Source organism: Hirundo rustica, chromosome 23 (assembly GCF_015227805.2).
Source record: "Hirundo rustica isolate bHirRus1 chromosome 23, bHirRus1.pri.v3, whole genome shotgun sequence".
Lineage (NCBI taxonomy): Eukaryota > Metazoa > Chordata > Aves > Passeriformes > Hirundinidae > Hirundo > Hirundo rustica.
In genome coordinates, this window is record NC_053472.1 from 7022587 (window position 1) to 7046731 (window position 24145).

At 44.0% G+C, this 24145-nt stretch overlaps 2 protein-coding genes across 3 annotated transcripts; both read left to right on the forward strand.

Annotated features, from left to right (window-relative positions):
- Positions 1–3066: 3066 nt before the first annotated feature.
- VPS11 (VPS11 core subunit of CORVET and HOPS complexes) lies at positions 3067–13269 on the forward strand. 2 transcript variants are annotated; one of them, XM_040084932.2, is made up of 16 exons: positions 3067–3260; positions 3641–3789; positions 3980–4052; positions 5134–5297; positions 5399–5646; positions 6027–6228; positions 6500–6651; positions 7645–7831; positions 8226–8369; positions 8823–9011; positions 9909–10070; positions 10544–10683; positions 10993–11195; positions 11772–11943; positions 12058–12280; positions 12992–13269. In XM_040084932.2, exons 1-16 carry the CDS (start codon positions 3107–3109, stop codon positions 13154–13156), a joined length of 2727 nt encoding a protein of 908 aa, XP_039940866.1. In that variant the 5' UTR covers positions 3067–3106; the 3' UTR covers positions 13157–13269. The 2 variants fall into 2 exon arrangements, with proteins under 2 accessions (XP_039940866.1, XP_039940865.1); XM_040084931.2 differs by having other exon boundaries at positions 3068–3260; positions 3980–4115.
- A 215-nt stretch (positions 13270–13484) lies between these two features.
- On the forward strand, positions 13485–23890 carry HMBS (hydroxymethylbilane synthase). The gene is made up of 13 exons (XM_040085016.2): positions 13485–13632; positions 15161–15233; positions 16562–16611; positions 16710–16765; positions 17895–17972; positions 18295–18372; positions 19838–19913; positions 20593–20706; positions 21229–21267; positions 22150–22269; positions 22503–22556; positions 23121–23207; positions 23418–23890. The coding sequence occupies exons 1-13, from the start codon at positions 13486–13488 to the stop codon at positions 23589–23591; spliced, it is 1146 nt and encodes a 381-aa protein (XP_039940950.1). The 5' UTR covers position 13485; the 3' UTR covers positions 23592–23890.
- The last annotated feature ends 255 nt before the right edge of the window (positions 23891–24145 follow it).

Genomic DNA, 24145 nt, shown 5'->3' on the forward strand with positions numbered 1-24145 from the left:
TAGTGGTTTTTTTTTTTTTTTTTTTTTTTTTTTTTTTTTGTGTGTGTGTGTGCAGGGTTTTTTATTCGTTTGTTTGGGGCTTTTGTTTATTTTTATTATTTTGGTTTGGGGTTTTCTTGTTTTTTTTTTTTTTGTTGCCTACCCAAGAGTAAGGAGTGTGTATTAATCTTGACTTCCTAAGATTTCTTGTGAGCTCCAGTTTTTGCTGGTCACCAGCCTTTACAGATGGATTAGTCAGAGCCTTCAGTAGTGAGCCCTAGATCAAATACTTCCTCTGACAGAGTTGATGAGAATGAGAACCTGATGTGTTCTGCATTTCTTTTTTGTTGGAAGTCTGAAAGTGTCACTCTGAGTCTCTGAAATGGAGCTTCACAGTTGGGTGAGGTTGCTGTGAAGGTGGTCATGGAATCTTCAGTCACTTGAGAGAACCTATCGGCCAGGTTCTCTGGGTGTCCCCTCTCAGGTGGGCACTGCAGTGGCTGGAGGCCTTTTCCCAAAGGGAGGGGGGTGGGTTGGTCTCAAATACATGTTTCAATTTCCAGAATGAGATGGGAGCATCTTTCTTTGCCCTCTGACTGTTTTTGTGGGTAAGAACAGGGAAGCTCAACATGAATTCATGTTGTGTATATGATGGTATCAAATCATCTCATTCTGATCTGTTTATTTTTATTTGGGATGGGGGGAGGGTGTCTGCACCAAGGATTTAAAAATGCTTCAAACACTTTTTTCTTTACAAATGACTGATGGGACACAAACCTGAGCAGATGGCTGTCTTGCCTCATTTTCATAAGAGAGGTTACAGAGCTGTCATGCCATGTCTCTTGAACTGCTGTTGTGATGGTTCCTGCCCTGATGCTGAACTCCGTAGGGCTGCTGGGGCCGCTGGTCGTTACTTCCTGAGAACAAAGTGAACTTTGTTCCCGGAGACTAGCAGTACAGCTGCCGTGGTAAAGGTTGGGCAACTGTAGTCCCTGCAGGGAGTTTTCTGCTTGCTATGAACTTCTGGTCCATCTTTTTAAAATCAGTTTATCTTTGTAATCAGCCAGGTCTCTGGACCAAAGAGTATGCATCTGAACTTCATAAGAAGGCTTTGGCAGATTATTCTGTAGGCTTTGCTCGGTTCATTGTTATGTTGCTAAAATGCCTCTGTGTGGAAGCATTGTTAAATTCTGCTGTAGACAAGTTAGGGAGGAGTAAAGGGGGGGGAGGGGGGAGGGGTGGGGATGTGTTTATTAAGATACAGTCTTGCTGTATTTCAACCAGTAATTTTGGGGAAGGGGTGTCAGGAGAAGAAAATAGCCACTGTTGCCCTTATTGAAAGAAACTGGAACTTTTATTTCAAGAAAAGAAATCATTTGCAATTCAAGTGGTGTGTCATAATCCAGCAGACCCTAGAGAAAGGGTTGATATTCTAACTGTTAACCAGCAAACAATATGGTTTAGTCCTTCAAAACAGTCAAGGGGGGAGGGGAAATTGGCTTTCTGTTAAATTGGCAATTTGCAAACTCTCCAGTGGAGCTCCGATTTTGTTGAGAATATGTTTTCTCTGGCTTTGTATGTGTTGCAGCACTGACTTGTGAAGAGCTTCATGAGTTGCGAGTGCAAAAAAATGAATGGAAAATTTCTGATTTTGTTAATTAATAAAAGCTCCCTGGAACTCCCATTTGTTCTGTTTTTTTCTTTTAACTGTGCTGAGTGAAAAGCATGTCTCTTATAGAGACTCACAGTCTGCATTGGATGCAACAGCCTTTGGAGAGAAGCCTCAAGAAAAGGAGGCATGTGATAAATGCAAAAGTGCTCTCCTATGTCCAGGAGAGGCATCCTTTTTCTGCACAGACCCTCCACATGGCAGTTGTTTTTCTAGGGTCAAATGATCTGCAGTCTTGTCTCCACTAGACTAGAAGGCTCTGTGTGGCATCTGGCTGCAGTGCCAAGTTAGCCTTAACTTTGACAAGAGTTTCTGCAAGGGGCCAGAGGAGCACTGCAGATCCTGCTGCGGCTGTGTCATCCTGTCTTTCATCCAATGTCATCCTGAGCTCTGTCTTGCTTGCTGCTTGTGCTGCAGAAGACCTTGTCTGTGCTGTGGTTCTGATGGTTAGAATGAGTATTTTAAAGATGCTTTAAAAATCACCAGCAAAGGAGTTGGCAAAAGCAGGTTTAATGTAAAAGTGAAAGCAGGGTGAAGTTCAGTGGCAGGGTTCACTCTGCTGTGGCCTAGATGGTTAAAGCACACAGAGGAAAAGCAAACTGCACTCAGTCCAAACCCAAAATTATCTACATCGAGGCTTGGGGAGAAGGGGAAAAAGAATAAGGGTAGGAATGAGTAAGCTGAGTCACAAGGTTCAAGAAGACCTCCTTGATCAACTGGGCTCTGGACTTGGCCAGTGGTCTGTGCATTAAAGTTAACCAGCAAACCTAACAGCACTTAATTGATAGCTTAAGTTAAGCAGTTTAACAAAAGATTCATACAGAATTTACCATAATGGTAACTAAGTACTTTAGATTGTAAACAAGGTCCTACAGGGCAGTGCCTGGGGCACTGTAACAGTAAAAATACACAGTTGCGATGAAATTAAGTACTTAAGTACATAAATGCTGAATGCTTTCTGGTGGGGTTGCTCTGGAACTAACATACACATGTATCCAAAGGTATAGCTTTATCTTGAATATATTTACTATATTGCTTTTGTTAAACCAAGAATCTTAATCTGTCACAAATAGCACGTAATTAGTCATACCCTGCTGAGCTCACAGCAAATATCCAGATTTCATTAGTTCTTATCCACGTTGAAATGCCAAGCCTTTTTGTATATATACTATTAAGGCCTTGTTGGAGAGAGGCAAATTAAAAAGATTATATATTCGTTGCTGTAGTGCAAGAATATTACTGTAAAATGACTCATTTAAGGTAGTTGACACCGTTCTGAGTTTTACATTCCTAGCAGGTTCTGGGCTGTTTTTTCAATATGTATGTTCAAAATTCAATCTTTAAAATCGAATTTCTTGGTATTGCAGCTGCCCCGCGTACGCCGCGCGCTCCCCTGCGTGACCTGAGGGGCGGAGACTCAAGTCACTAAAGGGGCGGGCGCGCGGGGCCGGCCCCAACATGGCTGCCTACCTGCAATGGCGCCGGTTCGTCTTCTTTGACAGAGAGACGGTGAGGGAGCCGTCGGGGCCGGATGGAACCGGTGCGAAGCCTTTCGCGCTGCCCCCGGGCATCGCAGTCTGCGACTCGGGCCGGGGAAGCCTCGTGTTCGGAGATATCCTGTGCGGGGCTGGGTTCTGTGGCCTGCGCGGGGCTCGGCCGAGCGGTGGCAGGCGAATCCTGGGCGCTGTCTAGTGCGGGCCGGAGGGTACTCAGGCCTTGAGAATGCGGCAGCTTTCCGCTCTCGGCAGTACTTTATTTAAAACGAAACCCAAACCGTCTCTGGATGTGGTGGTGCTCCGGGGTTGCTTTGCAGAAGTATTTGCCGCAGCTCTACCAGGAGTCAGCAAAAGGCACACAGATTCTTGTATGATTGGAAGTGGGCGTTTTTGGTGTGTTGTGGTTGGTTTTTTTTTGTTTGTTTGTTTTTGTTTGTTTGTTTGTTTGTTTTGTTTTGTTTTGGTCCCTCCCTTATGTGCCTTAACTGTGATCTAAATATGGAAGGTCAGATTTGGTTTTTGCCTCGGTCCCTTCAACTCAGCAGTTTCCAAGCTTACAAGCTAAGGGTGACGCATCTGTACCAGCTGAAGCAGCACAGTATCCTGGTATCTATTGGTGAGGATGAAGAGGGTATTAACCCTTTGGTAAGTTGAATGACAAAGAGAGGAAAATACATTTGTAATACAGATCTTTCTTAAAGACTGTTGTGATAATCTCAGTTGCCCTTTCTTTCCTTAAGTAGCCTGTTCATTCTGGATATTATAAATTTTGATGCCGGGTCATGGCCTTCTAATACTCCATGTTATGCTTATGCCAGATTGTCGTCGTTTGTAGGTGAAAGTCTGGAACCTGGAGAAACGAGATGGTGGTAATCCTCTTTGCACACGAATTTTTCCAGCAATACCAGGTAACAAGCCCACAGTTGTATCCTGCCTAACTGTCCACGAGAATCTTAATTTCATGGCTATTGGTAAGTAAAGCTGAGCTGTAACAGCTTAATAAAAATATTAGAGCCCTTACTGAGAGGTAAGCAACATGAATAGATAACGCAAGAATACGCGTAGAATGTCCTGATGATCTTTCTTCTCACTCAGTTGTTACATTATTCTCATGGAGATATTGTGTGTTTCGTACTATCCCAGAGCTCAAGAGATAAATGTGTAAATTTAGCCTGACTGTGTATTTTACACTAATAACTTTGATACTCGGAAGCACATATTTTTAGCTGATGTCCTCTTTTCCCTGCCAGTTGGTAAGGCTACATATTTATTGAACTTAGTACTACATTTAGCTTCTGTTGGTACAGGAAAAAAAGTGAGTTTTGTGATACCTAATATTACAGAGATATTTTTTCAAGCATGTTGTACAAACCTTTTTTCTCTTTTTGGATTTAACCATCCCTTGGTAATGTTTCATGCTTAACTCTTCCGACAGAATAAGAGCATGAATGTTGTGAGATTACAAGTGCTCTCAGCTGAGTTGGTCCCTACAATGAAAGCAAAAAGCTTTCTCTGTGTGTATGGTGGCCTTCAACCCTGGAACAACTTACAAGGCTGGGGCTGTTGGCAAGCTGCGAAAACTGCACGTTTTACTCTCTCTTAAAAAAATCTCCCTCTGGTCTTCTTTGTGTTGTGTGTTTTGAATAAGCAAGGGACTTGAAATTGTAGTTAAAATTGCAGTATGGGAAGGCCATTTGTAAAACAGAATACAGACAGAGTCAAACAAAATTAATCTGCATGTGAAGTTTGTGTGTGGAAAGCAAGTTAACCCTTGCTGAACAGTGCTATCCTATGTGCAGTTGTGTGACAGCTCTGAACTGTAACAGGAGCAGTAGGGGGTGACCTGATGGGAGAACCTGTGGCAATCTCATTGCTTTATACCATGCTGGTGAGCATGGTGTTGTCACTGACTGGAGTTTCCCTAACTTACACTGGATAAAATTTCTGGTGTGTTGTATGAGTAATAGTTTAGTCTGTCTGCCTCACTAGGTTTTGCAGATGGGAGCGTTGTACTTACTAAAGGAGACATCACTCGAGACCGGCATAGTAAGACCCAGATCCTACATGAAGGCAGTTATCCAGTTACTGGCCTTGCTTTTCGACAGTCTGGCAAAACAACACATCTATTTGTGGTGACCACAGAGAACATCCAGGTGAGAAACTAGTTGAAAAAAATGTGACTCTGACTTGGAAATTCAGTTGGCTTCAGAGTCTTGTTCAGAGCAATCCCCAAACCCTTGAGTTTCCTCTGTAGTCTTATATGCTTTCAGTGAAAGACTATCCTCACCTGGAGCTGGACACTCATGGTTGTGGACTGCGCTGTTCATCTCTCAGTGACCCCTCTCAGGATCTCCAGTTCATTGTGGCAGGAAATGAATGTGTGTACCTTTATCAACCAGACGAATGTGGCCCCTGCTTTGCCTTCGAGGGACAAAAGCTGATTGTCCACTGGTATCGGGGGTACCTCATCATTGTCTCCAAGGACCGAAAGACTTCCCCAAAGTAGGGCTCCGTGAAACAGATGAGTTCTTTTTGATCATGCAGCTTCATGCTTTTTCTCCTTCTTCCCGGTGAAGCTTTGTTTTTGGGAACAGATCGTGACTCTGTCAGATATTTTTGAGGTTGATCCAGACCCATATGTTGGTAAACTTCCATTGCAAAAGTTAGCACAATTAAGTGTGCTGAATGAGTGGGATTTTTTTGCAGTTCTATGAATTTCTCATGGATTTGTGTATAAATATGTGGTAGTTTCCCTCTGGATCCACTTAGTTAAATTGCCTAAATGAACTCTGTCTTGCATTCTATACATCCCTAGTTTGAACAGGTGTCAAGATTTCAAGTTATGTTCTTCTTGTTTTCTAAAACTTTCTTCTTCTCTCCAGGTCAGAATTTGCTGGGAATGAGGCACAGAATTCAGACAAACAAGTCCTGAATATCTATGACTTGTGCAACAAATTCATTGCTTACAGCTCAATCTTTGATGATATAGTGGATGTCTTGGCAGAGTGGGGTTCTCTCTATGTACTGACCAGAGATGGGAAGATCCATGTACTGCAGGAGAAGGATACACAAACCAAACTTGAGGCATGTAAATCTGTTTTCTTATTAGTCTTTGCCTTATGTCTGTAAGATTGTACTGACTCTACAGACTGAAAAATTGAACCATTCATGTAAGTGAATAACAAGTGACCAAATAGCATTTCAATATAACCAGTGGTGTAAAACAATTGGTATGTAAAGGCCCATGTGCATGTATGCACTGAGAATACAAAAAACAACTTGTTTTCCAGGTGTGTTTGAACTTGCTTTGTGGGGTAGTATTTCTCTCATACTGCTCTTACCATGTGTTTAACAGATGCTGTTCAGAAAGAACTTATTTGAAATGGCCATTAACCTGGCCAAGAGCCACCACTTGGACAGCGATGGTTTGTCAGAGATTTTCCGGCAGTATGGCGATCATCTCTATAACAAGGGAAACCACGATGGAGCCATCCAGCAGTATATCCGGTAGGTGGGGGTCCTATGGAGCTGTGATGTTGTAGGACTGGTAGGAGCAACATAGGCCTGTTTCAGCCCAGGCATAAAAAAGTATGACTTAAGGTGAAAATTCTCCCTGTACAGAGAAAGATGTCAGTGAGACTAAAAGTCTTTGAACAAGCTGCTTGAAAATTGCTCTGTACACCTTAGGATAAAGTTCTTCCCTTTTATCATATTTTAACGTGAATAATGTATTATTGACATTATTATGTATTATTATTTCGTTATAATGGATTATGAGGCCCATTGGAATGAAGTGGGGCCTGGTGACATCATTAAGAAGGTATCACTCTCTACAAGACAGATGGTGGAATTTAACCATGTGTAGCAGTGTTCTTGGAAAGGACTCAAAAACAGTTCAGTGTCAGTTTTAAAACATCTTGGGTTTTTTAAAACTAGAACTTAGAGCAGCCTTGTTTTGGGGCTTACTGAAAACTTCATGTTCAATTTTTAAAATGCCACAAAGTGTTACATTATTGTGGAGCTGGTGCTCCGGAATCACTGACATCTAGCGAGAGTGAGCATGTTTTTTTACCTTGACTTGCTTTAACTGTCACAGTAACTGTGGCTAAACTGCTCAATGTTTAGAGCATGAGCATTTAAAGCTTATTTTGAGTTATGTGACTAAAATGAAGGAACATGTAGCTTTTATTCCTCACTTCTTTTGGCTTCCCAGTTTGTTGTGCTCAGAACTGAGTCTGTCTTCTCACTGCCACCTTTAAAGGAAGATTAACTCCTTCTACGCTGTCATGGTCATCACGATCAAGGCCTTTGTATCAGTGTGTGTGCAGATGGGTGGTCTTACACCGTAACTAGTTGTTGCTTCTGATGCATAGCTGAGCAGTCCCAAGAGTGTTAGTGCCTGCTGAAGTCAAGGCTTCTCTGTGTTCTGTTGTTAATTTCTCCATTTACTTTGACTTCATAAGTATACAATATCTTGTAACATGACTCTTCTCCTCACAGAACTATAGGCAAACTAGAACCATCTTATGTTATTCGGAAATTCCTGGATGCTCAGCGTATCCACAACCTCACTGCTTATCTACAGATGCTCCATCTGCAGTCCCTGGCCAATGCAGACCACACTACACTTCTGCTGAATTGCTATACCAAACTCAAAGACAGCTCCAAACTGGAAGAGTTCATTAAGGTATTGGGGGACGTGGAATCATGCTACATTTTTATGTCATCATAATAATTAAAAAGGGGTAGCAATGACATTGTAAATTACTTCCTGTACGACTATTAAGAGAGAAAATAAGGAATTTACCACTCAGTATCCTGGTCTTTGTTCCTTTATTTCCGAGCTCTTGCTTACATTCTCAGTTTGGTTGGTTTACCATCTGGGTCTGGGGTGTGCTTGCTTGTGCCAGTGCAACTGGCAAGTGGTTAGACTCTTTCCTTTCTGTGTAGGTGATTTTTCCCTTGCATGAGCGGTACCAAATTGTCCCTGCTCATGTTTTCCTCCTCTTACATAAATGATTACTGCTTCAGGACTGTTAGAATTTTTCTGAGGGACCATCTCTCTACTTTTGTTCTTGGAGACAAGTGAGAGTGAGGTCCACTTTGATGTGGAAACGGCTATCAAGGTGCTTCGCCAAGCTGGTTATTACTCCCACGCTGTGTACCTGGCAGAGAAGCATGAGCATCATGAATGGTACCTCAAAATCCAGTTAGAGGACATCAAGGTGAGGAGATATAACTTGCTTGTGTGTTCTTATTGGGGAGAATATTATGAGGAATTTAGCAAGAATGTAATTTTACTGACTTTGCAAAGGATTGCCTGCTGATGAGAGCAGCAGCAACAATACTCATAGGTATCGGTGTGTTACCTTTCTGCTTTAGGCTGGTGTGTTAGACTAGGTGTGGAAATCAGGTCTTGTTTTCTTTCTGATGTGGCTTTTTACAGTGCCCTTTAAGAGGAGGGATGGTGGTTAGTTGGGGATTTATCTAAATGTTTCTAAATATCCTGTCTCTCTCCCTGAGGAGTAAAATGAGCAGGAATAGTAAACTAGGTGATTATTCAGAGCAAATGGTATTTGTGGCACACTCACAGCATGTCTTCACTGCTTTCTGTCCTAATCTCAAAGTGGAGAGCAAAAGCTAAGGTCCTGTGATTGTTTTGTTGTCTGTCTTCACAGAACTACCAAGAGGCTTTGCACTACATTGGAAAACTGCCCTTTGAACAGGCAGAGAGTAACATGAAACGATACGGTAAAATCCTGATGCACCATGTCCCTAATGAGACCACTGAATTGCTGAAGATCCTTTGCACTGATTACCGTCCCTTGGGAGGTAATGAAGGCCCTGGGATGCTGGAAGGAAAAAAGGTATAGTTTGTGTTGACTGGGAGTTGTTGCTCTCCAGTAGTAACTTTGCAGCAAGTGCTTCTGCGTGCCTTGTGTTGCTAGCCTGATGTTTTAGGTATAATGAGAATTATACTATAATATAATGAGAATTATACTATAAATAAACTCTGCTCAGGTGAGACCCCACCTGGAATACTGTGTCTAGCTCTGGAACCCTTAGCACAGAAAAGACATGGACCTTTTGGAGTGAGTCCAGAGGAGGGCTATAAAAATGATCAGAGGAATGGAACACACCTGCTCTGAAGAAAGGCTGAGTGAGCTGAGGTTGCCCAATCTGGATAAGGGAAGGCTTCAGGGAGACCTCATTGCAGCCTTTCAGTACTCAATAAAGTTTTATAGGAAAGATGAGAACAAACTTTTTTACAGGGCTTGTTGTGATGCTGCAAGGGGTAATAGTTTTAAACTAAAAGAGAGCAGATTTAGACTAGATAGAAGGAAGGAACTTTTTATTATGAGGGAGGTGAAACACTGAACCAGGTTGCCCAGAGAAGTGATGGATCGCCCCATCCCTGGAAACACTCAAGTAAGGTTGGATTAGGACCTGAGCAATCTGATCGAATGGAAGATGTCTCAGCTCTTTGCAGGGGTGTTGGACTAGATGACCTTTAAAGTTCCCTTCCCACCCAAACTATTCAAGGATTCTATGAGAAGCCCCATTCTGGTCTACTGGTAGTCCTAGAGGCAGGAGACCTCTTAAAGCTATTGCTCAGGATTGATCCTTGATGATGTTGGCATCCTGTATTTTGCTGTATCTGTCCTGTCTGAAACTCTGGAAATGAACATTCCTCATGGCAGGAACTAAGCACTAGTATGGCTTAGACTGGTGTGGGTGTTTGTCTTTTTCTGACTGTTTTACAGGCTAATTCAGAGGAGTTCATCCCAGTCTTTGCAAACAACTCCCGAGAACTGAAGGCTTTTCTGGAACACATGACTGAGGTGCAGGCTGACTCTCCACAGGGTGTCTATGACACTTTACTGGAACTTCGATTGCAGAACTGGGCACATGAACAAGATGAGCAGGTTTGAGCTTCTCCAGCATTGTGTTTTGAGGGAGAGATTTGGTGTCTGTGAGTCATATTTGCATTCCTGCAATGCCCTGTCCAGCTGGGCATTGACAACATGAGGCAGTACGTATGCTGTGCTGGACAAATAGCACAGAAATGGGAAAGCAGCCTAGTAGCTGGGAGAATATTACCTTTAGGATGGCTGAGCTTGTTTTGTTTGTATCTCATTTAAGGACAGATTCCAGACAATACAGCCTCTGTGAGCAGATGCCTTTCCCACAAAAGTATCTTCACTTGCTTGCCTAGGTCTGTGAGGATGCTGGCTGTTTGGGCAAAGAAAATCATGTCCTGTTTGCTTGAAAGCATTAAAGAACAAGTACCAAAACTGATCTCTGTGAAACAGCTCTGAATTGGCAGGTCTTAGTGCAAAATACTGTGTATGTGGGTATGCCTGTGTTCCTCTTCTTGACCTCTCCCCCTTCTTTGTAGCTCAAGGAGAAGTTGCACAGTGAAGCTCTTACCCTCCTGAAGAGTGGAAGGTTCAAAACAGTCTTTGATAAGGCCTTGGTCTTATGTCAGATGCACAATTTCAAGGATGGTGTTCTCTACCTCTATGAGCAGGGCAAACTGTGAGTGTTACTCTTGTCTTTAGAGTCCTTTCCCTCTTGCCCTCACTGCAGCGATTTCAGAGCCATAAATGTCTGTACTATTAATGGTAGTGACCTCTTTAGTATCTCAAGATGGGGAAGATAGATGATTGCTCTGCAGAAATACCTCACTGTTGAAGCAAGGCAGTTGTATAGAGTGAAAAAAAAAAAGACTTGTCTTTGACTTCTTTGGGAGTCTGGGGATTGCATGGCTGGGTGAAAACCTGAGGTCCCTGTAACAACTCAAAGGGTGAGACGGATTGTTGCAGCTGATGAGTCTTTCTCCCATAGTTTCCAACAGATCATGCACTACCACATGCAGAACGAGCAGTACAAGAAGGTGATCGAGGTGTGTGAGCTGTATGGCGACCAAGAGGCTTGTCTCTGGGAACAGGCTCTTGGCTACTTTGCACGGAAGGAGGAGAACTGCAAAGAGTATATTGCTGCAGTGCTGAAACACATTGAGAACAAGAATCTTATGCCTCCGCTGCTTGGTAATGATATGTGACACTCGGCCCTCAGCCTCTCCCACAATAAAACCCCAACCCAAGCAAAAACCAGAAAAACAAACCACAAAAGACTTCAACCCAGACTAGTTGGTAGTGCTTTCTGTAGATCAGACATTAGAAGAATCAATTAAATTGGAGCCTACCATTTGAAGTAATAACCTGCTCTGTAGGGAAAAACGATGCCAGTTACAGCTCCCTAGTTAGGGAAAAAGATCTGCAGTATCAGGTGTCTCATGCATGATTTCTATTCTGTCAGTGTGGGGCAGTGCAGGGTGTGCTGAAACTCCTCTTGTGCCTTGGTGGAGAACTAGAACCCAGTCCACTACTAGATCCTTCCTTTGTCCCTTCTGGTCTGAGTTATCCAGATGTGCTCCCAGATGTCCATTTCTGGAAGAGGTCACACTGAAAGAGAATCTTTAAGTGAGCTCTTCCAATTCCACGAGAATGCCAGTTGTCTTTGCCTGTAAGTGGCCTGTCCCAGGAAAGCAGTCTGCCCTGGCAGTACAAGGATAGCTGCAGTTTTTGTGCTTGTGTTTAAACTAACATCTCAGTTGCTCTCAGTTGTGCAGACGCTGGCTCATAACTCCACAGCCACCCTGTCTGTGATTAAGGATTATCTTGTCAACAAGCTGCAGAAGCAAAGCTGCCAGATAGAGCAGGATGAGCAGAGAATTCAGAAATACCAAGAAGAAACTACAAGGATCCGCCTGGAAATTGAAGAGCTAAAAGCAAGGTGCAGGACTGTGTGCTGTCTTGTCTAGTCCTATACAAGGACAGAACTGCTGTTTTCTTCTGGTAAGGTAAAGTGTAGTTTATCTGTCTCACGCTTCTCCATCTTGTCACTCAGTCCCAAGATTTTTCAGAAGACCAAGTGTAGCATTTGCACCAGTGCATTGGAGCTCCCTTCAGTCCACTTTTTGTGCGGTCATTCCTTTCACCAGCACTGCTTTGAAAGCTACTCTGAGAGTGATTCGGAATGTCCTACTTGCATGCCAGAAAATCGCAAAGTGATGGATATGATCCGAGCCCAGGAGCAGAAGAGAGATCTGCATGACCAGTTTCAGCATCAGGTAGGGCAACATTGCCTGTCTTACCAAGTCAAAATAAATAAGAGTTAAGATTCATTTACAGACCTGTAAATGGAGATAGAGACAGGTAAGACTTGAAAGTGTTTTGTAAACAAGGCCATGTTAACTGGATAATGAGAGAAACCCAGGGTGACTGCATTGTGTAAGAGTCGTTGGCTCTGTGAATGTGAAAGAGAGATTCTGTTCTCACCTGACCCTCAGATGGGTCTTGAGACCTATTGGTCAGTGTGACAGCTGGTCAACAGGTTGTATAGAACTCCTTAGGGAGAAAGGGAGAAGAACATTGTGAATTGGAATGGGGACAGCACCAAAATATTCCATTTACCTTGATTCCCCAAGGATGAAGTAAGTGGTAAGTGTGAGAATGGAACATTAGCTGGAAAATGTTAACAGATGTGGAAACCAGAGCAGTTGAGGCACCCACCTTCCTGTTTAAGTCAGTTGCTCATTACCTCCTCTGTGCATGGCTCAGAAGTAGGGTTGAAACAGGAGCTGGAATGGCCAGTGCCAGAAAATCTAGCAGATTCTTCTGCTACACCTAGCTCCTGCTTGGAATGAGCAAAGAGCCTGGGACTGACGTGGCTGCCCTGTCCCCTAAGCCAGAGGCTTGTAAGTGCAGGGGGAGAAAGGAAAGGGATTAGAGGCAAGAGGCTCTGGAGGCTTCTGCTGATGCTGATGCTTTATGTCTGGCAGCTCAAGTGTTCAAACGATGGCTTCTCAGTCGTTGCTGACTACTTTGGTCGCGGTGTCTTCAATAAGCTCACCCTGATCACGGACTTGCCCTCGGGGAAGACGGCTACCACGATCGAGGCTGGCCTGCAGCGGGAGCTGCTCATCCATACCAAGCGCAGTACCTGAGCGCAGGCCCTGTCCACACGCCCTCTCATGTTATACGGGGTTCCCTGCTGTGTCCTCGGCCACCTGTATTTGGCTTCATCCTTTGGCCTCCAATAAACCAGACTGGCCGAGCAGTGCCGCACCCCGGCTATCATTGACCGGCGCGGCCGGGCGGTGCGCCGGGAGTTCGGGGAGGGCGGGGCCTCTGGGGCGGGCGGGGGCGGAGCTTTTCCAGCGCTGCGGCTGCTGCGGGCGCGCCGAGGGTGCTGGTCACGTGGTCGGGGCGGCGGGGGTGAGGTCGCCGGTCACGTGGTGGGTGCGGGGTTGTGCTGCGCCGCGGGCCGCTGGTCATGGCGGAGCCGGGGGCGGCCGCCGTGGGCCTGGGGCGAGCGGAGTCTGGCGGGGGTGCCGACGGGGCGGGCGCCGATCCGTTGCTGCCGCAGGGAGAGAACGGCGTGGATAGCAGAGCGATCCGCGTTGGCACCCGCCGGAGCCAGGTAGGCAGCGACCGGGCTGGGGTGCGGGGTGTGCTCCCGCCCGGGCACCCGGTTCGTCCTGAACAGCGCAGGGTCTGCGTGCTTCTCGGGGCTGAGGAACGGCCTGAGCTTCCTGAGTTGGTGCGTTTCGACTCCTACGGTGGAACTCCGGGAAGAAGTTTAGAAAGCCCTTCCTTCGGAACTCGGGGGACGGTCAGCTCTGTTACCGCTGTCGCGGTGCAGGGGCTGGGGGCGACGGTGCGGGTCTCTCCCAAGTCTGGCTGGAACTGTGCAACTTGCAAAGTCTGTGCAGCTCTTGTAGGGAAAACCCCCAATGTCAGCATCCCGCTCAAAGGCCAGGAAAGGGACACATCCAGAGATAGAGGAGGTATCTCTTGCCAGCGGGCTACAGTAGGGAGGAGCAGCCTCGCAAAGGGAGATAAGCGACCCTCGAGCCTTTGCGCTGAGATAATCGCGTTCCTTTTGGTAGCACGTTCTAGGAAGAATTTTGTGGTGGCACAAAGGCCTTTTATGTAGACATCAGGACAAGGGAGATAGCAATGCATAAATGCTACCTCATGTAATAACCTGAGGCTTTGGGGGCACTTTGCAAAGGGAGGCAGCCACATACGTTCATTGTATTTAAGGGAGTCGCAGTCCTGAGAACTACGTTAATTACCAAAGGGTCCTGAGCCCTTCGGTGGCAGAAAAGCTGAAACTCATCTGTAGTTGCTTAAGTCTGCTGCCGCTTGAATGTGCAAAAAGATGATATGCTAAGTGATTGTATTTTACTTGCTTCTGGTTTTCTTAGACAACACAGTGTTCTTCATGCAGTTTACTGCTTTGGGATTTGTTTCTTGCTGCACACGATGATGTAAACTGTTACTTTTCTGTGTGTTTGTAGACCCTCTAACTACGTCTTTTTTCTTACAGAAGATAAATAACTTGTATTTGACACTAACTCGAGATTTTTCCACCAGCTCAGTGAGATCTTTACCAAAGCTTGCAGTATTGGTAAAATCCGTACTCTTGGAAAAAGCGGGGAGCTTTAACCCTAGCGCAGTGTGCAGTACGACTTGTTCTTTCATCACTGAACAACAGAATAATGGTTTTGCTTATTTTTCTGCCCACTTGCTGATCATCATTCAACAGTTGTGTTCCACATATGTGAAACCAAGAAGTGAAAGCGTGAAAATTATGATCTGTAGGCTTCTGTTGTAGTCACTGTCCCTAACTCCCTAAAATAAATTTATTGCAGTGTTTCATCAGTGGTTGCATCACAGCAATGCTGAACATGGGGAGATGTGATACTTCAGTCAATAAAAGAAATTCTTCAGTGAAGTGCTCTGGTCATGTTAGTAGCTCACACAGTTCAAGGAGTTTGTACCTATGAGTGATTTTACTTGAGGCAACCTATTTTTAATGCTTTTCATTTAGAGAGAATGTACTGGTCATGCGTGCCTGGCTGTAGAAGAATGGCAAAGCCTCCTTAGCTACTGTATGGACAATGTGCTCTTTCTTTAGGACTTTGTTTTCTGCTTCTTTGTAGCTGGCCCGGATTCAGACCGATAGTGTAGTTTTGATGCTCCGTGAGCTATACCCTGACCTCCACTTTGAGATTGGTAAGTTTTTTTTTGGATGTTTCCCTGGGGAAGGTGGCAGCAGGAGCCAGTGGGTATCTTTGCGTGCAAGAGGTGTGTGTAGAGTCAGGAGGAGGTCTATCTAAGTTTATCTGAGAGTGCCATCTGAATTCAGTTCAGTTGTGTGGCTGAGCAACTGCTGCTGCTGGTTTCTTCTAGGGGACTTAGATGGATTTCATCAGCTCTTGATTATTTGGGTGCTGAATATGCCATGGATATGGTGTTGCTTCATTTGCAAATCTACTATTGTTCTGGCTGTGCCCCTCTGAGCATTTAAGAGCATTTTCTGGTCTGGGGCTCAAGGCTTTCAACAGGAATTGTTGCTCAGCCTTGCACTGAGGAGAATTGCTTTATACGTGGTCACTGGCACTCCAGAGACAGACTGTGGCAGTTTCCGTTGGGTCAGCTCTTCCCCAAACCTGCCCTGTTTCCCTAAGCTTTTGTTTTTGAGGACAGTGAAAGAAGTCTCAATTTCACTTGTCTTGAGTGCAGTTGGCTTGGTTTGAAAAGACAGGTGTCTGCTAAGGAGAGGCAGGCCTCTCTAGGAAATGAGGAATTCAAATCCTTCCCTCCGTGTTATTATAATTGGGAAGATTAAAAAAACTTTTCAGTCAGAGCTATGGGGAAAAGGAATAACAGTCCTTTACTAGTAAATATAACAGGACAGACAAACAACAACAGCAATTATAACAATAGTAGAACAGAACCAAGAACCCCGAGGGCAAACGGTGGAAGCTCCAGCGCTGATGGCTGGAAGCCAGGCGCGGTGGACTGTCCTCCGCAGGCAGGGGGTGTCCTCGGCAGGCAGAGGTGGCAGTGCCGGAGAAGCTGCAGCGGCTGGACCCGGGCTCACCCAAAATCCAGCAGGACAGCGAAGAAACTCCGAATTCCTGGGCGCTCTAACAGATAGTAGAATTCCCAGGACCAGACTCCTCCGTTAACCGTGGACTTCAGCAGCCAGCAGTCTCTGATCCGTGCTCCCCGGAAGACGAGAGCCACGAGACCCCCACCCTCAGCTCTCTCTCCGGGAGCTTTTCTCCCTCCCCCCAACTAAGTGATCATCTTCTTTTTGTCCAAGTTAAGCACTCAGCATTTAGTCTCCTAGCAGCTTGGGGGGGGGGGGAAAATTCTACAGGAAACTTAACCCTCAACAGCAGTGTATTTCTAGAAGTGAGCTGCTCTTGTTTTGAGCTTAAGTCCATGTTCACACAGTAGTGTGTGACTGCTCATGGCATTTTGCATAGATATTTTCAGCCTAAGCCCAGTGCTTTTATCAAGCCTCACATTTTACCTGTACTGTCTCTGAGCAGTGGCCATGTCAACAACTGGAGACAAGATCTTGGATACAGCACTTTCCAAGGTACAATAAATGTTTTTTCTTTATTCAAGAACTAATTCTATATATGTTATATTGGCTGATGCTTCTTTTGTTATTCATGTTCTTCCATTTATGTGTAGATTGGAGAGAAGAGCCTCTTCACCAAAGAGTTGGAAAGTGCACTTGAAAGAAATGAGTAAGAGCTTATTGTTTTGTGTTTTTCCTTGGCATTTGGTGCTCTTTGGACATATCTAGCTTAAGGCATAGGTGATCTACTTTTCTTTAGTCCTGGTACCTATCGGGCTAAAAAAAAAAAAAGTAGTCCTTCGATAAGTTACTGTTTCTTTTTTTTTTTTCCCTCCCTCCCCCCCCCCCATTTTTTTTTTCTCTACTGTGGGCTTAGGCCATGTATTTTGAAGTGGAGTTGTGTCACTTGTTCTGCCCCAGGTAGGTTTTCTTCTGTTCTTTGTGTATTACATGCTGTAATACACAGAGGGGATGTGATCTCATGATTCCTGCTTATGAATATATATATATGTTTTAAAATACTTTGCTTGTTGGTGGCAATGTATTACAAAACCGATTTATTGTTACCCTGTTAACGTTTATTGTGCAGGAGAATTTGGCATGGGCAAATTGTGCTGTGTTCTGTGCAGCTTCTCTCTACAAAAAAGCCACCTTGCTTCAGGTGCCTGAGCAGAGAGAGATTAGTGCTGGTTTAGTGGGTTTGAGGTGTTGGGGGATTTTTGTTGTTATTTAATCTCTCTTTCTTTTCAGTATTCTGAAAAGAGTTTCAGTGGTGCCTTTGTTAAAATATGCTTAAAAACAAAGGTGTTCTTCCGCATCTCTGCCACATAGTTACATCATACTGCATTTTCAGTGAAGTTGGTGAAAAAATATTGGAGACTTAAGCGTTTACAATTATGCTTGGTTCCTGTGTGACAAAGCAGGTAGCCTGTAGTTTGGCTAGCTGTTACTTAAAGTTTGAACTGTAATACCAACCCACATAACTGATGCATTTTGGTACAGTGAGTCTCTCTCTGTGTGAACATCAGCATCTTCCCCTCATTCAGTCTAGTTCTTTGTTAAGTGTCTTTCACTGCTGGGTAAGGAGAAAAGAGAAACAGAGAAAGGCAAAGTAGCTTTTTAGGAGAAACACAAAAACTGTATGGTAATCCTTGCTATGGAATCCTGAAATTCTTCTCCCTTCTCCAAATTATTCCCAGACTGGGTTCAAACTTTTGTGTAGGTGACCTGCAGGCCTCTGGTAGATCGCCACATGAGCTCCACCATCTGTTCTCTGATTACTGTCCTCTGATTTTTAGAGTTGACCTTGTGGTTCACTCCCTGAAGGACCTGCCAACTTCTCTTCCCCCTGGCTTTACGATTGGCGCTGTCTGCAAGTAAGTGTGGACGTGAGGCTTGATTCTCTGAGGGTCTTGCATTTCATACTGTTGGTAAAAGAGAGCAAAGGCACTGTAGGTCCTTTTAGATGTTCCAAGTTTCCTGTGATTAATCTCCAAAACAGTGGAAGCTCTAGTGGAACACTAGGGCTGCCCTAGTGTTCTATAGCTAGCAGGGGTACTGAAAGTTCTTGCTCATACAGTGATTATGGAGTATTTTGGAGCCAGAAGCAGTTCTTCCAGGAAATTATAGCAAAACTGTTGAGCTTAGCAGCCTTGCCTTCAATGACATGGGGTATTTTGCACTTGCATTATTTTGCAGAAGGGAGAACCCACTTGATGCTGTTGTCTTTCATCCCAAAAACTGCGGAAAAACACTGAGCCTCCTTCCTGAGAAGAGGTGAGTGGGAGAAGAAGAGGAAGACATGTAAAAACAGAAGGGGTCTGTTGGTTGATATTTTCCATCGGCAAGTCAGTCAGCTCATTGCTTTATCCTGTAGTGGATTTACACTGCCTTTTGTGAGCATTCCACAGACATTAACCTGGACCCACTTGCTGGAAAAAGTAATGCTGTCTCACAGGAGTGCTGCATACTGAATGAGGTTCATCTCTTAAGCCACCCTTGAGTGGCAATGCTTTCTTAAGTTAGAACCTTTCCTGCCATGATCTCTCAAGTGAATTCCTGCTTCTTGGTATTCTGCCTGCTGCTGGGGAATGCATACAATGCAGATGGGGTGTCTGGTGCAGGATTCTGGCTTTCATGGACCTGAACTATGCTTCTCTTCTGACTCAGAAGTTCTGATTTCTTCCTTGTTTTTATGGCATCGCTTTCTTGTGGTTTCTCCATTTTTAATGACCTATCTTTCCATAGAAGTTGTTGGAATCTTTTGTCCGAGACAGATGAGTGAAATTACTCAGATTAAGGTAGCTATTAGAAAGATATTTTTTAGTGTGTTAAAGTGAAATAAATAAACTTGCTGTGACACAAAGACTTGTGCTTCTGTGCATTTGGATAGCTGGAAAATCACATCTGGTTAGGTTTCAGGTTACCAATAGGAGGAAGCAGAAAGGTACGTACTGATTTCTTCAATCTCATGACCAGTGGTGACAGGACTCAAGGACACTGCACAAAGCTGAATCAGGGGAGGTTTAGGTTGGATATCAGGAAAAGGTTCATCACCCAGAGAGTGATTCAGCACTGGAATGGGCTCCTGAGGGAAGTGGTCACAGCATCAAGCCTGACAGAGCTCAAGGAGTATTTGGACAACACTCTCAGGCACATGGTGGGATTCTTGGGGTGTGGTGCACAGGGCTAGGAGTTGGAACTCAGTGATCCTGATAGGTCCCTTCCAAATCAGCATATAATGTGATTCTATGAAAAGAAGTGAACAGCATGTATCTTGAGAAAGGAAATGCCTAGGCTTGCAGTTGTCTGTGGTTTCCAGTTATATACTCAAATGTTCTCTGCTTACTGCATTTCTGTCTTTGATGAAGTTCTTCTGTTCCACTTCATCACATAGTTGTCTGGCTTTTCATTTTGGGGCAGCGGAGTCTTTTTTTTCTGCGAAAAATGTTGTCTTTCAGTGAGGTTTCATCAGTCCTTGACAGTGGCTAGGAACTGCTTGTCAGGAGCATATCCTGTCAATTGGCTCTTTGGGAGTTGCTTCAGACACTTTATGCTAAACTTCACAGATTGGTTTTCTTTCTTTTAAGGAGATACAAATCATCGACCTTTTTTTGATCTTCATTTCAACTTAAAAAAAAAAAAAAGATTACCATTTGTTTCCTTGAAACTTCTGTCATATATGTGGCTCAGGTAATTGTTCAGAGTGTTCTGGATTTCAGCGATATATTTTTCCCTGCAGTGTGATTGGAACCAGTTCACTTCGGAGAGCAGCTCAGCTCAAGAAGAAGTTCCCTCATTTAGAATTCAGGGATATTGTATCCTTTCCTGGCAAGCTGTGGGAGCTGGGTAAAGCTGAAAACAGGATAGTACAACTTTGTGTAAAATCTAGATTTGAGGCTGATTTGTGTCACCTGATATACAAGAGCAAAGTGCTTCCTCAAAAGCTGTTCTCTGCTACCCTGTTCTGATGGGGAGGTAGCACTGTAGGCATCCTGTCCTCTGCTTTCTCATGAGGCTGTGAAGAACTTCTTGCTGGGGGTTCAGTGTACAGATGAATAATATGTTTTGCAGTATTTGAAAAACTGCATGGTGGTACCTCCCATGTGTTTGTCACAGGTCTGTGACCAAATGTTGCTGGTTTTCCAGTAACCCTGGATGCAGTTTGGTACACTAGTTCCGATGTGAGTGGCTGACCTACTGAGAAAAGGCATTGTTACTTCAGTCCTAGGAGCAGAGTTCTTTGCAGCGCAGAAGGAGTTGGGTGCTAATAATATACTTAAATGGTGTGCATATCTTTGTAGACTCAATGCTTGAATTAATACCCCATAATACTTGGTAAAATTCTATTTTAAGAAACAATTGTCCATATTTAACACTTCTTTCAGGATAACATTCTCATTTGGAGACTGTTGGATTCTGTACAGTCTGTAAAGACTCAAGTGGTTGTAGGGCTCTTTGCCTGCTGTTTCTATGCTTGCTTAATCACTTCTACAGAGAGGAAACTTAAATACCCGTTTAAAGAAGTTAGATGAGAAGGAAGACTTCAGTGCCATCATCCTGGCTGCTGCTGGGCTGAAGAGAATGGGTTGGGAAAATCGCATTGGCCAGGTGAGGCGCAGCAAAGCAGAAAATACCATTCTCTGCTGAACTATCAACTGTTTGCCTTTCAGAACTTGTGGCTGTCCTGTCCAAGATAAGCATGCAATTTCCTGAGTCCATTGCCATGTTAGCTTTGATTTGAGGCACTTCAGAAAGGAGTGGTTGGGTTTTTCAGTTGGTTGCTTTTTTTTTCTTAATACAGAAATGTTTCATGTTCAGTTCTCCATGGTTCAGTAATAGTTTGTAATCTGATTGTCTCCTAGCACTTCACAGCCCTTGTGTCTAGCAGCACAGCAGCGTGCAAGGCTGAGATTTTAGTGATTAGCTAATTCAAAAAGTGTTACACTCCAGGTGATGGAAAGTGTATTATCTCACTTTTGTGGTGGAAACACTGAAGCATGAGAAGGGAAAGGTGATATTTCTTTGGTCTGACATGAAATCCAATTGGTAGCAGAGACAGGAATCTGGCTCTTGTTTCTTATATTGTGAACAGTGCAACTTGAGTTAACTCTTGCTTTTACTTTCTTCCAGCTCCTAGGCCCTGAAGATTGTCTGTATGCTGTTGGACAGGTACTTCACAACTCTTGTTCCTTAAGCCGTGCTTAAAGAGCACTGAAAGCCAGCGGCAATATGATACATATGAGTAGTTAACTGCGCTGAAGACTTCTCATGTCTTTGTTACCAGAAAAGTACTTTGATCTCTTTTGTTGGTTGTTACACTGTTTTAGGCATAGCTTGTTACAAGAATGCTCTCTTACCCAGTGTGTTAGGGGCTGATTCCTATCAGCAGTAGAAAAACAGTAAATAGGAAAGGTAATCCATGCACAGCTACAGTGGGGCAACACAGCAGATATGGGGCAGGTTCTGACAGGGTCAGAATTATGCTGCACCAGGATAACTGTGCAAAGCCACTGCAGTGTCTTTGCTCTGTGATGCTTCCTCCTTTGTGCATGGCGTCCTGACTTCTGCAGGGCGGAGCTGAAACACCTGTCTTGGAGCACATTCTTAGTGCTCCTGTTTTCAGGTGGCCAGACTGTTCCAGTCCGTGCTAGCTGTGTGGCTGAGCTTATATGTGGGATTGTCATACTAATATCAAACTTGCCAAACCAGAGCTGGTGATCCATTAGTGATTGCAAGTGATGAATCTGCACATTCAGTCTGAAAAAGTGATTTTGATCATGCATTTGTCAAGTACTCTGCAAAGTTCTAGAATGGTTTGAGGTGGCAGCATGATCTTTTAACACTTGGCTGAATAAGTCCAGATCTTCTGTTTATAGCAGCTACTGTAGGACACCCCTGCCAGCCTGTGGAGTGCATTGTAATTCATTTCTGTGAACATTGTTAGTGAAAAGGGTCTGAGCCTCTGAGTTCTGTTTAATGATCAATGCTGAGTACACATGCAGCTGAATGAAGTTGAAGAATTACTGTATTTTGTTGTGTTTCTTCTTCTAGGGTGCCTTAGCAGTGGAAGTTCGTGCCAAAGACCAAGAGATACTGAATATGGTATCTGCCCTGCATGACACAGACACTGTGTTGTGCTGCATTGCTGAGAGAGCCTTTATGAAGCGTTTGGTAGGTCTGGCACCCTTGCTCTGCCTGCAGCAGTAAATACTGATCTGCTAATTAACTTGATGCTGTAGTATGGGAAATCTTTTACATTTCTCTAAAACTGCAAAGTACTTCTGAATCAAAAAGGGCCAAAGGAAGAGTGATGGGCCAGCGTTATGTGCGGCCTAAGCTTTTCAGAGGCCTCTGCTTTGAATGTGTTGGGTAGGAGTCTCAGTGTCAGCTGCTTTGTGTTTTAGGAGGGTGGATGTAGCGTCCCTGTTGCTGTCAACACCCTTCTGAAGGATGACCAGGTGAGGAGTACTTGGTATTTTTCATGGATTATTTCTGAAAACATATTCCAAGTGTGTGCATGTTTCCATATCTTTTCCTGAAGCTAATTTCAGCAGGTATCTTTATAGCCAGTTAGGGCAGATAGTCTCCTGACTTGACCCTTCTGTGTTTGTCCAAAGCAGGAGTACAAGAATGGGTCTGGCTACTGAAACTGTCTTTCAGGAAATTCCCTTAGAATATATACCAGATTTCCCCCCTTCCCCTCCTACTGCTTGTTTCATGTTGTTCTGATATTTGAAAGTATTGCTTCTGACCCTACCAAACCTGTTTTTAGACACTGGAGTGTGATTAAGGAGATGGGAAACTAGAAAAAACTTCAGCCTTTTCCTCGAGAAGTCACATCTTCTCTAACAGAGATTACTTTTCTTACACTTGCATTGTACTGCTATGCTGATCCCACTGCACGACAAAAAGCCTTTCCCTCCAGACTTAGCTTTGTATATTTGGGTGGGGTTTTTTAAAGAGGCTGGGCTGCTTGTTTGTTTGTTAATGTGGTATTAATCCATTCTGTATATTTTTCCAAGTTGTATTTGACAGGAGCAGTCTATAGCTTGGATGGATCTGATAGCCTGAAGGAGACAATGCAGACGGGTGTTAGTTATCCCCATCAGGTACGTGAACCATGGTGGCTTCAAACCTGAAGCTAAATGACAAAAAACAGGCCTTTAAACATGGATTATATTCAGTCTGGTTCCTTGTAAGCTGTAACAGCACACTGTTCTTGAGGCTCCTCAGACTAGATTTTACCCTGTTTCATGGGTGTCTTAATTCCTTGCCCACTGTTTTCCTGATGCCTTACTTTGAGGTGTTTATATTTGCAGAATGAAGATGGACCAGACGATGACGTGCAGCATGTTGGCATCACGGCCAAGAATGTTCCTGGTCAGGCCCAGGAAGCTGCAGAGAACCTGGGTGTTGAACTAGCTAGTTTACTTCTGAGCAAGGGAGCAAAGCATATCCTTAGCGTGGCAAGGCAGCTCAATGATGCCCGCTGAACCTGGGGTGTGGCTAGCAGCAGTGCTACAACTCTAGCTACAAGTCTTTGCAAATGACATCATGATCCTCTGGAGGGATTTATTTCAACATTTACACCAGTCTTACCTGGCATTTGGGTGCAAAAAAACTAAAATGTGAAGTTAACTAACTGAATAGTTTCTGCTCCTCAGAGTTTTCATCCCTCTCCACATTTCTCTAAATCGTTAAGTGTCTCTTTTAAGTATTGTCAACAATTTTTGTAGCTAGGAAGCTAAAAGAAAAAAAATTAAAAATAAAATGAAAGCTTTTAAATGTTCAATTCCATTCAGGAGCAAAGTGCTCATTAGGTTATAACAGGAGACTCAGCTGTGCTGGTATGAAAATGCTGTACTGTGCTGAGTGCTTTCAGGAGTTATTATTTGGGCCTTTTCACTCACTGGATCACTGAAGGCTCACATTAGGTTCCTGATAGTATGTTCCTTATAGTAAAGTAGCAGAGATGCTCCATTTACCCTTGTTCTTAGTGAAGGTAAATAAAGTTTGCCTTTACCAGGTAGATGCAGATTTGCTGATT